Below are 15,149 nucleotides of genomic sequence, written 5' to 3' on the forward strand. Positions count from 1 at the left end.
GACAGACAAAATGAGGAAAAATAATCCAGAAAATCACATTGTAGGGTTTTTTATGGATTTACAAACAAGCAAGATTTCTGGCTCTCACAGACCTGTAACTTCTTCTTTAAGAGGCTCCTCTGTCCTCCACTCGTTACCTGTAATAATGGCACCTGTTTGAACTTGTTATCAGTATAAGAGACACCTGTCCACAACCTCAAACAGTCACACTCCAAACTCCACTATGGCCAAGACCAAAGAGCTGTCAAAGGACACCAGAAACAAAATTGTAGACCTGCACCAGGCTGGGAAGACTGAATCTGCAATAGGTAAGCAGCTTGGTTTAAAGAAATCAACTGTGGGAACAATTATTAGGAAATGGAAGACATACAAGACAACTGATAATCTCTCTCGATCTGGGGCTCCACGGAAGATCTCACCCCGTGGGGTCAAAATGATCACAAGAACGGTGAGCAAAAATCCGAGAACCACACGGGGGGACCTAGTGAATGAACTGCAGAGAGCTGGGACCAAAGTAACAAAGCCTACCATCAGTAACACACTACGCCGCCAGGGACTCAAATCCTGCAGTGCCAGACGTGTCCCCCTGCTTAAGCCAGTACATGTCCAGGCCCGTCTGAAGTTTGCTAGAGAGCATTTGGATGATCCAGAAGAAGATTGGGAGAATGTCATATGGTCAGATGAAACCAAAATATAACTTTTTGGTAAAAACTCAACTCGTCTTGTTTGGAGGACAAAGAATGCTGAATTGCATCCAAAGAACACCATACCTACTGTGAATCATGGGGGTGGAAACATCATGCTTTGGGGCTGTTTTTTTGCAAAGGGACCAGGACGACTGAACCGTGTAAAGGAAAGATTGAATAGGGAAATGTATCGTGAGATTTTGAGTGAAAACCACCTTCCATCAGCTAGGGCATTGAAGATGAAACGTGGCTGGGTCTTTCAGCATGACAATGATCCCAAACACACCGCATGGGCAATGAGGGAGTGGCTTTGTAAGAAGCATTTCAAGGTCCTGGAGTGGCCTAGCCTGTCTCCAGATCTCAACCCCATAGAAAATCTTTGGAGGGAGTTGAAAGTCCGTGTTGCCCAGCAACAGCCCCAAAACATCACTGCTCTAGAGGAGATCTGCATGGAGGAATGGGCCAAAATACCAGCAACAGTGTGCGAAAACCTTGTGAAGATTTACAGAAAACATTTGACCTCTGTCATTGCCAACAAAGGGTATATAACAAAGTATTGAGAAACTTTTGTTATTGACCAAATACTTATTTTCCACCATAATTTGCAAATAAATTCATTAAAAATCCTACAATGTGATTTTCTGGATTTTTTTTCTCTTTTCTTCTTCTTTTTTCTTCTTTTTTGTCTGTCATAGTTGAAGTGTACCTATGATGACATTTACAGTACTCTCTCATCTTTTTAAGTGGGAGAAGTTGCACAATTGGTGGCTGACTAAATACTTTTTTGCCCCACTGTAGGTGTCATAACCAGCAATAATGTAACACAATATTCATCACAACAGGTCTAAATATGTCATGACAGTGTTAGGACCATATTATAATGGGTTATGTCAGCTGTTATGCCTTATTATGACATGAATGACTGTCATAACATGTCGCTGGGTATCAAGTAAAGTGTCACCTTTTTTCTTATTTTCTTCCTTGCACCCTTTTTCCTCTCCCTGTGTTTCTGTCTCCCTCCCTCCTTCCCTTCCTCTCTCCCTCCACCCTCTCCCCCTCTATCTGTGTAAGTAGGGCAGGCTTCACCCACTCGTGTTGTTTTTTACCCTAAGCAGTGTGACCTGGCCTGTTCTGCCATTGGTTTGGAGTCTCCTCTCCCTCCCAGTAGACTGACCAAATAACAGGCTGAGGCTGAATATGGTCGTGGTCTAATGATTTTCTGCATGCATGGGGCACACAGCAATAAAGAGAGAGAGAAATAAAGAATCCCGTGTGTTGTCATTGACTGTTTGCACAGTTGAATAGGGTAAAAAACAATGCGTTTTCGACCAGTCTTCTCGTGACTTTAAATGGCGTGTGGAGAAAAAAAAACAGATGACTACGTAGGTGGCTTTAGGTCCATTACCATCTCAATGGTAGTATTCAGTGTTAAAGTACCTATGTACATGACTTAAATTTACTTACTTTTCTGAAGTATGTGCTGCAGAGTGTGTATATGTTGATGATATGTACTTAGTGCTACTGTAAACACAACAGAGTAGGCCTGTCTTATTTTGATCCATTAGATCAATTACCTGAACCTCTGTGTTTTGACCAATGATCATTTAGCAGATGCTTTTATCCAAAGCTGTCTTACAGTTATCACATTTATTTCTACTATTCGGGAATCAAACCCACAACTGTGGTGTTGTGAACACTTTCCTCCACGTAACCAACTGAGACTTCAACCATGTCTGTTGTAATTAATTTGGTAAAGTAGGCTACACACAAGAATACACAAGCATGTGGCGTGAAATTACATTCCTAATCTTTAATTGTAATTAACGTTACTTCCCTATACCTTTTTGTTTTCCTTTTGTACTAGCGTTCCTTCATCTGCCGTCTGACGGAGGACAAGAAGTCCGAGAAGTTTTTCCGTGTGTTCTATGACCGGATGAAGCTTGCCCAGCTGGAGATTAAAGCCACGGTGACGGTCAACACCAGCGACCTCGGCAACAGGAAGAGAGATGACGACGCCCCCGACAAGGATGTGCCCGTCCGCAAGAAAGGTCAGAGGTCAACCAAAATCAAAATGGCTGTCTCATATCAGCTGTTAATGGGTTTTGTATTGGAGTAGGAAGTTACACATAGATAAGTGTCTAAGGTCAATTTCTCTCTGAACACGTTAGCAAAAAAAAAAATAACTGCCATGAAGAAGTATTTATTTTTACCCCAGTACCTAGTTTTGTGATGATTTATATACTTTGTGTATAGACTTTGTGGGCTGGTTTTGTTGACCTCCCCTCCCCTCCATGTGTCTCTGCAGCCAAAGACTCAGCGGTACTTGTGACAGATGAGGCGAGAGAGCAGCTGCTGGAGGCCTCGTCGGCCACTAAAAAAGCCTTCAACTCATACCGCCGTGAGGCCGACCCCGATGACCACTTCTCTACGGCTGATGGCACACCCAGCTCCGGGGACAAGGGCCAGGACGATGGAGAGATGAGCTTTATCATTGTCATCATGCAGCCTATCCTGCGCTTCCTCCAGCTGCTCTGTGAGAACCACAACCGAGACCTGCAGGTCAGTCAGCCAGCCCAACACCAGGGAAAGCCAGCCCTCAGACACTGCCTCTTTAGTCTTATTTATACCTTATGTAAGATGGAGGTGCTGAGGAGGGCATGCATCTTGCCGGTTCCTACTTTACTTACCTCTTTTATGGACAGTTTTGCGTTAATCATTACTTTGTTTGCTTAGAATTTCCTACTACGTAGGCTGGTTAGTCAATAGCTGGATGTTGCCGGTTCCTACTTTACTTACCTCTTTTATGGACAGTTTTGCGTTAATCATTACTTTGTTTGCTTAGAATTTCCTACTACGTAGGCTGGTTAGTCAATAGCTGGATGTATCCTCCATTGAGCAGGTAATTGGCCCTGTTGAAAATCACTACAGCTCAGTCTTCAGGTTATCTGCTGGTCTCCTGCTCCTGTGTGTGGTCTGTGTTAATTAGGGCCAATTTCAAGTTTTCATTAAAATCGGTAATCTGCATTTTTGGAAGCCGATTATGGCCGATTACATTGCACTCCACGAGGAGACTGCGTGGCAGGCAGACCACCTGTTACGCGAGTGCAGCAAGGAGCGAAGGTAAGTTGCTAGCTAGCATTAAACTTATCTTATAAAAAACAATGAATCTTAACTAGTTAACCTCTCTAGGGTATGTGGGACGCTAGCCCACCTGTCCAGCATCCAGTGAGATTGCAGAGCGCCAAATTCAAATACAGAAATACTCATACAAATTCAGAAAAGATACAACTATTAAACATAGGTTTAAAGATGAACTTCTTGTGAATCCAACCACGGTGTATGATTTTTAAAATGCTTTACGGCGAATGTATACCTTACAATTATTTGAGAACATAGCCCAGCAGACAAATCATTACAAACAGTAACCAGCCAAGTATAAGATTTACACAAGTCAGAAATAGAGATAAAACTTAATCACTTACCTTTGATGATCTTCATATGTTTGCACTCAGAAGACATTCCTTTATTCAATAAATGTTCCTTTTGTTCGATAAAGTCTCTCTTTATATCCGAAAACCTCAATTTTTTTCACGCGTTTTCTTCAGTACTCCACAGGCTCAAACGCGGTCACAAAAGGCAGACAAAAAAATGCAAATTGTATCCATAAAGTTCATAGAAACATGTCAAACGATTTTTATATTCAATCATCAGGTTGTTTTTAGCCTAAATAATCAATAATATTTCAACCGGACAATAACGTTGTCAATATAAAAGGTAAACAAGAAAGGCAATCTCTCTGGTCGTGCGCATGAAAAAGCTCTGTGACACGGCAGGGTCCACTCATTCAGACTGCTCCCTAACTACTCCCTAATCTTACTCCTTAATTTTTCAGAATACAAGCCTGAAACAATTTCTAAAGACTGTTGACATCTAGTGAAAGGCATAGGAACTGCAATTTGAGTCCTAAGTCAATGGATACTGTAATGGCATTGAATAGAAAACTACCAACCAAAATAATCCTACTTCTTGATTGGATTTCTTTCAGGTTTTTACCTGCCAAATCAATTCTGTTATACTCACAGACATTATTTAAACCATTTTGGAAACTTTAGAGCAGGGGTGTCAAAGTCAAATGGACGGAGGGCCAAATAAAAAATTTAGCTACAAGCCGAGGGCCGGACTGTTCGAATGTTCATTGAAAAATTTTTAAATGACGCATATAGTCTAGTGAACCTAATTGAACCTACTGAAAACCTAACAAATATATTCCAATATGATCAGATAAATAAAGCAATATTTTCTTATGGCTCTGTCAGTAAATCTTTAATTTTCAACAGACACAAAAGACAAATTTCCTTTATATAAAAATCCCCATAACATGAACATTAAATGAAAGAAACTATTCAAGGCACCATCAGTAGCCTATATTTTCTATTTTAGCAAAAGTGGGCTAAATTTACTTCAAAGAAAAAAACAATAATAGCAATTTTCTATCATCCACTCAACTGAAATATTTTTAAAATATAATTGGATTGAAATACAATAAAATAAAGTGCAAAAATCTATTAATCAAAAACAACACTTTGTTTAAGGAGAAGTAACATGCAGTGAAAACAAATATTAAACTTTAACTTTTAAACTTGAACTGAGTAAACTCTAAATATGTGATTGCACAGTAATGTTCACTTGTTTGAGGTTGAGGGTGATACTTGGTGGTGTCCCATCTTTTCCACAAGTTCATCAATGTTCGGGGTACTCTGAAGAATTGAGTGGAGGTGTTCAGCAGTAAGTCGACTTCTGTGTGATGTTTTGTTCAGGTTCATCAAAGAAAAAAGTTGTTCACACAGGTATGTGCTGCCAAACATAGACAACGTTTGAGCAGCCTGGATGCGCAGCTGGGGCATTGTGTCGGGAGGAAACGGGCGAACTCCGCAGCACCCACTGCCGCATATTTTGCCCTCAGTGCATCATTGCATTGGAGGTCAATCAACTCCATTTGGAGGTTTGGTGGTGAGCTTTCCACGTCAACAGCAAATGGGTTACCGAGCAGTTCCAACCTGCTTTTTGTGCTTCAAAGTCAGCAAATCGGCGTCGAAAGTCAGCGGCAAGCATACCTATTTTATCAGCCAACTGTGCGCTCGGGAACGCACTGGTAGAGAGCTTCTCTTTCATGGTCTGGCAGCTGGGAAAGTGGCTCAAATTTTCTTTCCGCATCTGCGTCTCCCACAGAGTCAGTTTGGTTTTAAATGCCTTCACTGTACTGTACATATCAGAGATGACATGATCCCGACCCTGCAGCTGCAAGTTCATTGCATTCAGATGACTCGTAATGTCACACAGAAAAGCCATTTCACACAGAAACATTTCGTCTCGGAGTTGTGTTGTGTCTTTCCCTTTGCTGTCCAAGAACAGACAAATCTCCTCACGAAGCTCGAAACATCTTTGAAGCACCTTTCCCTGGCTTAGCCATCGCACCTCTGTGTGATAAGGCAAATCACCATGCTCCGTTTCTAACTCCGTCAGAAATGCCTTGAACTGGCGGTGATTCAAACCTTTGGCTCTGATAAAGTTAACTGTGCGCGTGATGATGCTCATTACATGCTCCATTTTCAAGGCTTTACCGCACAACGCTCCCGGTGTATGATACAATGATAAGCTGTCAGCTCACCTGTATCTTTTCCCGTATCTTCGCCACCAGTCCGCTCCTGTGTCCACACATCGCAGGTGCTCCGTCGGTTGTCAAACCCACGAGTTTTTCCCAAGGCAGCTCCATCTCATTTACACATCTTGACACCTCTTCATACAAATCATGCCCCGTAGTTGTGCCATGCATAGGACGTAAAGCCAAAAACTCCTCTGTCACGCTTAGGCTGGAGTCCACTCCGCGGATTTGACAACTGGGCAATGTCAGAAATGTTGCTCTCATCCACAGCCAAGGAATATGCAATGAAATCTTTTCCCTTTTTCACAAGCTGCTCTTTTAGATTGATGGACAACTGGTCTACTCTCTCGGCAATGGTGTTTCTGCTCAGACTCAGAGTTGCCTTTTTTCTGGGCAAACTTCGTTTTAATCATGCAGTTTTTGATGAAATCCCCTCCGTAAATGGCCGGGCTGATTTTCTCTTCTGCCAAAATAAAACTGGCAAAGCCTGGCCTTGTGATTTGGCTTTTTTGAACAGAGCCTGTCGAGATTTGAGGCCTTTTTAATTCATGCAGCCTTAGAACTCTGCCTTTTGTAGCCTTTGTTCCATGTCCATATTCTTGTTTTTGTCATAATGTACTCTTTCAGTACCATACACTTTCTCCACACAGAAGACACACAGGTTTTCCAGCTACCTCCGTGAACATATTCCGACTCCCACCTTGTTTGAAACCCCCGGTTCTCAGTGTCCACCTTCCGTTTTGCCATTTTTGATGGGTATCTGAAAGTTAATTTTACTGTGATGCTGGACTGCTGTGCCAATAAATATTGAAATGAAGCAGCCTACTGCTCGGTTTGCATTGTGGGAAATGTAGTATTGGTGCGTGTAAAAGATCTGCGGGCTGCCGGCTTGCTGCGGTCTGCGGGCCGGTTCTAATAATAAATCAAGATCATCCCAGGGGCCGTTCTTTAGAGTGTTTTCTATCCAAATATACTAATTATATGCATATCTTATCTTCTGGGCCTGAGTAGAAGGAAGTTTAATTTGGGCATGCTTTTCATCCAAAATTCCAAATGCTGCCCCCTACCCTAGAGAAGTTAACTACACATGGTTGATTATATTACTAGTTTAACTAGCTTGTCATGCGCTGCATATAATCAATGCGGTGCCTGTTAATTTATCATAGAATCGCAGCCTTCTTCACCAAACAGGTGATGATTTAACAAGCGCAATTGCGAAAAAAGCACTGTCGTTGCACCAATGTACCTAACCATAATTATTATTTATTTCACCTTTTTTTAACCAGGTAGGCAAGTTGAGAACGAGTTCTCATTTACAATTGCGACCTGGCCAAGATAAAGCAAAGCAGTTCGACACATACAACGACACAGAGTTACACATGGAGTAAAACAAACATACAGTCAATAATACAGTATAAACAAGTCTATATACTATGTGAGCAAATGAGGTGAGATAAGGGAGGTAAAGGCAAAAAAGGCCATGGTGGCAAAGTAAATACAATATAGCAAGTAAAACACTGGAATGGTAGATTTGCAATGGAAGAATGTGCAAAGTAGAAATAAAAATAATGGGGTGCAAAGCAGCAAAATTAATTAATTAATTAAATACAGTAGGGAAAGAGGTAGTTGTTTGGGCTAAAATGTAGGTGGGCTATGTACAGGTGCAGTAATCTGTGAGCTGCTCTGACAGTTGGTGCTTAAAGCTAGTGAGGGAGATAAGTGTTTCCAGTTTCAGTGCTTTTTGTAGTTCGTTCCAGTCATTGGCAGCAGAGAACTGGAAGGAGAGGCGGCCAAAGAAAGAATTGGTTTTGGGGGTGACTAGAGAGATGTACCTGCTGGAGCGTGTGCTACAAGTGGGAGATGCTATGGTGACCAGCGAGCTGAGATAAGGGGGGACTTTACCTAGCAGGGTCTTGTAGATGACATGGAGCCAGTGGGTTTGGCGACGAGTATGAAGCGAGGGCCAGCGTACAGGTCGCAATGGTGGGTAGTATATGGGGCTTTGGTGACAAAACGGATTGCACTGTGATAGACTGCATCCAATTTGTTGAGTAGGGTATTGGAGGCTATTTTGTAAATGACATCGCCAAAGTCGAGGATTGGTAGGATGGTCAGTTTTACAAGGCTATGTTTGGCAGCATGAGTGAAGGATGCTTTGTTGCGAAATAGGAAGCCAATTCTAGATTTAACTTTGGATTGGAGATATTTGATATGGGTCTGGAAGGAGAGTTTACAGTCTAACCAGACACCTAAGTATTTGTAGTTGTCCACGTATTCTAAATCAGAGCCGTCCAGAGTAGTGATGTTGGAAAGGCGGGCAGGTGCGGGTAGAGATCGGTTGAAGAGCATGCATTTAGTTTTACTTGTATTTAAGAGCAATTGGAGGCCACGGAAGGAGAGTTGTATGGCATTGAAGCTTGCCTGGAGGGTTGTTAACACAGTGTCCAAAGAAGGGCCAGAAGTATACAGAATGGTGTCGTCTGCGTAAAGGTGGATCAGAGACTCACCAGCAGCAAGAGCGACCTCTAAACATCAATGCCTTTCTTAAAATCAATACACAAGTATATTTTTTTAAACCTGCATATTTAGTTAAAATAAATTCATGTTAGCAGGCAATATTAAGTAGGGAAATTGTGTCACTGCTCTTGCGTTCTGTGCAAGCAGGGGATATGCAACCGTTTGGGCCTCCTGGCTCGTTGTGAACTGTGTGAAGACCATTTCAGAATGGTTCCGTATTTCACTGAAAGAATAAACATTTTGTTTTCAAAATTATAGTTTCCGGATTTGAGCATATTAATGTCCTAAGGCTCGTATTTCTGTGTGTTTATTATAATTAAGTCTATGATTTGATAGAGCAGTCTGACTGAGCAGTGGTAGGCAGCAGCAGGCTCGTAAGCATTTATTCAAACAGCACTTTCCTGCGTTTGCCAGCAGCTCTTCGCAATGCTTGAAGCACAGCTCTGTTTATGACTTCAAGCCTATCAACTCCCGGGGTTTAGGCTGGTAATACTATAGTGCCTATAAGATCATCCAATAGTCAAAGGTAAATTAAATACAAATGGTATAGAGAAAAATCGTCCTATAATTCCTATAATTACTCCATCCTAAAACTTCTTAACTGGGAATATTGAAGACTCATGTTAAAAGGAACCACCAGCTTTCATATTATTTCTCATTTTCTGAGCAAGAAACTTAGATGTTTGCTTTTTTACATGGCACATGTGGCACTTTTACTTTATTCTCCAACACTGTGTTTTTGCATTATTTAAACCGAATTGAACATGTTTCATTATTTATTTGAGAGTAAATGTATTTTATTTATGTATTATATTAAGTTAAAATAAGTGTTTATTCAGTATTGTTGTAATTGTCATTAATACAAATACAGGTATATCTATCAAAATCAGCCGATTTAATCGGTTTAGTCTTTTTTTGGCCCTCCAATAATCGGTATTTGTATCAGCGTTGAAAAATCATAATCGGTCGACCTCTAAGTCTGTGTGGGCTGCTGCTGTGTTTTCACTGTCTGAACTGATATGCGTCGTCTCCCATGGGCCAAAGGTGGTGGGAGGATCATCAGGAGTAATGAGATAGATGGTTATATTCAGTGAAGGGCTGGCTATCACGTCTCTGATCTAACAGTTAACTCAACACAATGGTCCTGATTACCCAGTGACTAATGCACAGATGTTCTCTGTGGACTCTAAGGAGTCGGGGTCACCCTGTCCTCATTTTCATGTTACCTGAAACCCTTTTCAGTTCAGTGTCACACTTTCAATGCATATTTCCCTTTCAATATTTTCCTTTCGGCTCCTGAGTGACGCAGCGCTCTAAGGCACTGCATCTCAGTGCAAGAGGCATCACTGCAGTCCCTGGTTCGAATTCAGGCTGCATCACATTTGGATTCGGCCGTGATTTGGAGTGCCATAGGGCGGCGTAAAATTGTCCCAGCCGCGTCCGGGTTTGGCCAGGGTAGGCCGTCATTGTAAATGAGAATTTGTTCTTAACTGACTTGCCTAGTTATATGAAGGTTAAATAAATAAAAATGAAAAATTCAATACACAAGGTCAAGTGGGATTGTTTTCCTGTGAACTAGAACATAGTGTGTATAAAATATATTGACTTTGCATTCTCTTGTTTCCTGCTCTTTCCATTCCCTCACACTTGCCTCGTTCCTCTCCAGAACTTCCTTCGGTGTCAGAACAACAAGAACAACTATAACCTGGTGTGTGAGACGCTGCAGTTCCTGGACTGTATCTGTGGCAGCACCACGGGAGGCCTGGGGCTACTGGGACTCTACATCAATGAGAAGAACGTGGCTCTCATCAACCAGACAGTAGAGAGCCTGACGGAGTACTGCCAGGGACCCTGCCATGAGAACCAGGTACTGGGATGTGTCTTTGCCTTTAGAACTACTACTAGCTAACTGCCCTTGTCATTTGAACTAATTAGCTATGGGCCTTTGTCATGTTCTCATTAGAACTACAAGCAGATAGTGTGGGTCCATCCCATAAGACAGGAATCATCAACTAGATTCAGCCGCGGGCCGATCTTTTTCTTGAGCGGATGGTTTGGGAGCCGGAACATAATTACAAATGATTTGTAGACTGTAAATTGACCGCAAGAAGCCCAGAAATATATCATATTTGACTAAACATCATAAGTTCAAACGTTGCTTACATTTGTATATGATCACTTGTCTATTATGCTTGGAAATGCTTGGAACAGATTTCCCCAAATAAAATCACTTGGAGCTGATTTCCTGGTGTTCTTAGTTTTTTTTATGTCCAAAGATTTAAAAAACAATGTATTTTTATAATTTTTGCTCAGAAAACTTGGGGGTGAAATAAAACCACCTTTGGCCCGCGGGCCGCCAGTTGGAGAACCCTGCCATAAGAACTAGCTACAAGCACATGTGCATACCATAGGAACCAGTTATGGAGTCCTGTCCTGGGTCCATTTCCATCCATACTACTTCTACTGTCATTGGGTGGATTGAGAGGGTCCTGACATGCGTAGTTCTTGATCTAGTGTTGTCCTCCTCAGTCCCTTTAGAAAATTGACCCAAGTTCTTGTTTCCTTGCAGAACTGCATAGCCACCCATGAGTCCAACGGCATTGACATCATCATCGCTCTGATCCTGAATGACATCAACCCACTGGGGAAGAAGAGGATGGACCTGGTGCTGGAACTCAAGGTGAGTCCTCCTTCTCATTAGGTCTGCGTCTGAAATGGAATCTTATTCTCTATGTAGAGCTGTACTTTTGACCAGATTAGTGTACAATATAGGGAATAGGGTGCCATTTTGGAAGCAGCCTGGGTCTCCACGCTAGGCCTACTGTACTAGTAGTAAAGCAACTTTACCCTGGACTCTAATAACTACTAAACCCTGAGTGGAACTTAAAAACCGTGTGCTGCTGCTTTTGAAATCTGGACAACTCATTAATCTCTCCTAAACTAGCACCTTAGGTGCCAAAGCAAATATCTGCAGAGTGCATTTCCCCCCTAAGCCTTTTTGGATTCTGTCTGTTTTATTTGGAAGGAGGAACAGAAACATCTCAAAGGATTTGATCTTTAACTTTAGACGTATCTCATTACAAGGCCATAATGGTTTAATATCATGGAAACGTATTTCTCCCTTTCTCTCAGAACAATGCCTCCAAGCTGTTGCTGGCTATCATGGAGAGTCGCCATGACAGTGAGAACGCTGAGAGAATCCTGTACAACATGAGGCCGAAGGAGCTGGTGAGCCTTGTGTCCCTACAAAACTCTACGTGTCCATACTAGTCCCCATTCGTCCCCACAAATCCCCTTTTATTCCCAGACGTCCCTATTCATCTGAAAAAGTAATCATTCATCCCCCCCACTGAACAAAAAAATAATGTAATGTGTTGGTTCCATGTTTCATGAGCTGCAATATAAAATCCTATACATAGGGCCTCCCGAGTGGAGCAGTGGTCTAAGGCACCGCAGTGCTTGAGGCGTCACTACAGACCCTGAGTCATCCGGGTTCGGGGGTTTTGGCCAGGGGTGCTTTACCACATCACGCTGTAGAGACTCCTTGTGGCGGGCTGGACGCATGCAAGCTGAATTCGGTTGTCAGTTGAACTGTGTTTCCTCAGACACATTGGTGCAGCTGGCTTCCGGGTTAAGCGAGAGGGGACGCATAACTTGACCTTTGCCTCCTGAGCCCATTGGGGAGTTGTAGCGATGAGACAAGATAGAAATTGGAGAGAAAAGGAGGGTAAAATAATAATAGAAAATCCCATACATTTTCCAAACACACAAATTTGTTTACATCCCTCTTTCTCCTTTTCCAAGATTATCCATCCACCTGACATGTGTGGCATATCAAGATTAAACAGCATGGCCATTACACAGGTTCATTTTGTGGTGGGGACAATTAAAGGTCACTTTACAATGTACAGTTTTGTCACAAAACACAATGCCACAGATGTCTCAAGTTTTGAGGGAGCGTGCAAATGGAATGCTGACTGCAGGAATGCCCACCAGAGCTGTTGCCAGATAATTTAATGTTACCATAAGCCACCTCTGTCAATTTAGAGATTTTGACGGTACGTCCAACCGTCCTCACATCCGCAGACCACGTGTAACCCCGCCAGCCCAGGACATCCGGCTTCTTCACCTCCGGGATTGTCTGAGACCAGCCACACGGACAGCAGATTAAACTGTGGGTTTACACAACCGAGGAAGTTCTGAACAAACTGTCAGAAACCGTCTCATCTGTGTGCTCGTCGTCCTCACCATGGACTTGACCTGACTGCAGTTTGGTGTCGTTACCCACTTCAGTGTTCAATTGCTCACCTTCGATGGCCACTGGGACATTGGAGATGTGTGCAGTTTCAACTGTACCAGGCAGATGGTAGACTGCCGTGTATGGTGTCGTGTGGGCAAACGGTTTGCTGATGACAACGGTGTGTACAGAGTGCCCAATAAGGGTGGTGGGGTTATGGTATTGGCAGGCAAAGGCTACGGACAACGAACACAATTGCATTTTATCGATGGCAATGCACAGAGATACCGTGTCTGGATCCCAAGGGCCCATTGTTTTGCCATTCATCCGTTTCAGGGTGATAATGCACGGCCCCATGTTGCAATGATCTGTACACAATTCCTGGAAGCTGAAAATGGCCCAGTTCTTCCATGGCCTGCATACTCACCAGACATGTCACCCATTGAGCATGTTTGGGATGATCTGGATCGACCTGTATGACAATATCACCAATATCCAGCAACTTCAAACAGCCATTGAAGTGGATTGGGACAACATTCCACAGGCCACAATCAAAAGCCTGATCAACTCTATGCAAAAGGAGATGTCACGCTGCATGAGGCAAATGGAGGTCACACCAGATACTGACTGGTTTTCTGATCCACGCCCCTATGCTTTTTTTAAGGTATCTGTGACCAACAGATGCATATCTGTATTCCCAGTCATGTGAAATCCATGGATTAGAGCCTAATGAATATATTTCAATTCACGGATTTCCTTATATGAACTGTAACACAGTAAAATCTTACAAGTTGCATTGCTATTTTTGTGTAGTGTAGTTCTATCCTCCTGAGAAAGTCAGTGTTTCTGGTCAGGTATAAAGCAGGTAATGGTTCTGTGGGTGGTGTGATCCTCAGGTGGAGGTGATCAAGAAGGCCTACCTGCAGGGAGAGGTGGAGTTTGAGGATCCCGAAGAGGAGGACGATAGTGGGGAGGAAGAAGAGCATGATGCTGCATCCCCCAGGAACGTAGGCCACAACATCTACATCTTGGCCCACCAGGTAGTGTTCAGGGCCTTTGACCCCAATGACACATTTAGATACACACGTTTTTTTGGACAACCAACCATTGGATACAACCATTTGAGGTATATAAGTACTCAGAGTCAGATGCAGTCTCCTGTCTTACCTGCCATACTCCTCACAAGCAAAAAAAAATTTGCGCCCCTTATTTGACCTTTGAACCCTGTAGTTGGCGCGCCACAACAAGGAGCTGCAGGTGATGCTGAAGCCAGGCGGGACCAACGGAGAGGGAGACGAGGCTCTGGAGTTCTACGCCAAACACACTGCTCAGATAGAGGTCAGTGACATCACACACATACACTCACACAGTTTACTAACTGGATATCTTTAATTGTCAGTGACACAAATGTGTCCTTTTGCAGTAGAGCAGTGTTTCCCAATCCTGGTCCTGGGGACCAAAAGGGGTGCACATTAGTCTTGGGCAATATACTGTATACCGGGTATTTCAAAATACCATCAGTATGATTTTCCTTACCGTTTCCGATTTTCAATACGAGCCTCAAGGGAGTGCGTGTAACGCCACGCACGCCCAGTTAAGTACAACTATAAGAAATCTAAGATGTGTCATAAATGATATCCTTCTCAGGGCTATGCATTTGGTTTGTTAACTTGTTAGCTAAGAGAATAGATGTCAAGATCAAGCTTTTTGGTTACAGCAGAGACATTCAATCCCCTCTTGGATCAAGATCCCTGTTGCCTAAATTGTTTTGTGCATCAAAAATGTGTGTATGTGTGTTTGTGTATGTACAGTATGTACAGTGGGGAGAACAAGTATTTGATACACTGTCGATTTTGCAGGTTTTCCTACTTACAAAGCATGTAAAGGTCTGTAATTTTTTTCATAGGTACACTTCAACTGTGAGAGACGGAATCTAAAACAAAAATCGAGAAAATCACATTGTATGATTTTTAAGTAATTAATTTGCATTTTGTTGCATGACATAAGTATTTGGTACATCAGAAAATCAGAACTTAATATTTGGTAC

At 42.6% G+C, this 15,149-nt stretch overlaps 1 protein-coding gene across 1 annotated transcript in view; it reads left to right on the plus strand.

Moving 5' to 3' along the window:
* Positions 1-15,149, plus strand: part of LOC135541877 (inositol 1,4,5-trisphosphate receptor type 1-like) — a 187,051-nt gene that overhangs the window by 116,124 nt on the left and 55,778 nt on the right. Inside the window, exons 43-49 of the mRNA XM_064968332.1 lie at positions 2,551-2,734; positions 2,992-3,245; positions 10,532-10,732; positions 11,435-11,545; positions 11,998-12,093; positions 13,999-14,142; positions 14,333-14,440. Coding sequence (XP_064824404.1) covers positions 2,551-2,734; positions 2,992-3,245; positions 10,532-10,732; positions 11,435-11,545; positions 11,998-12,093; positions 13,999-14,142; positions 14,333-14,440 — 1,098 coding nt within the window. The remainder of the gene's footprint in view (positions 1-2,550; positions 2,735-2,991; positions 3,246-10,531; positions 10,733-11,434; positions 11,546-11,997; positions 12,094-13,998; positions 14,143-14,332; positions 14,441-15,149) is intronic.

Source organism: Oncorhynchus masou, chromosome 6, assembly GCF_036934945.1.
Source record: "Oncorhynchus masou masou isolate Uvic2021 chromosome 6, UVic_Omas_1.1, whole genome shotgun sequence".
In the NCBI taxonomy this organism is placed as follows: domain Eukaryota; kingdom Metazoa; phylum Chordata; class Actinopteri; order Salmoniformes; family Salmonidae; genus Oncorhynchus; species Oncorhynchus masou.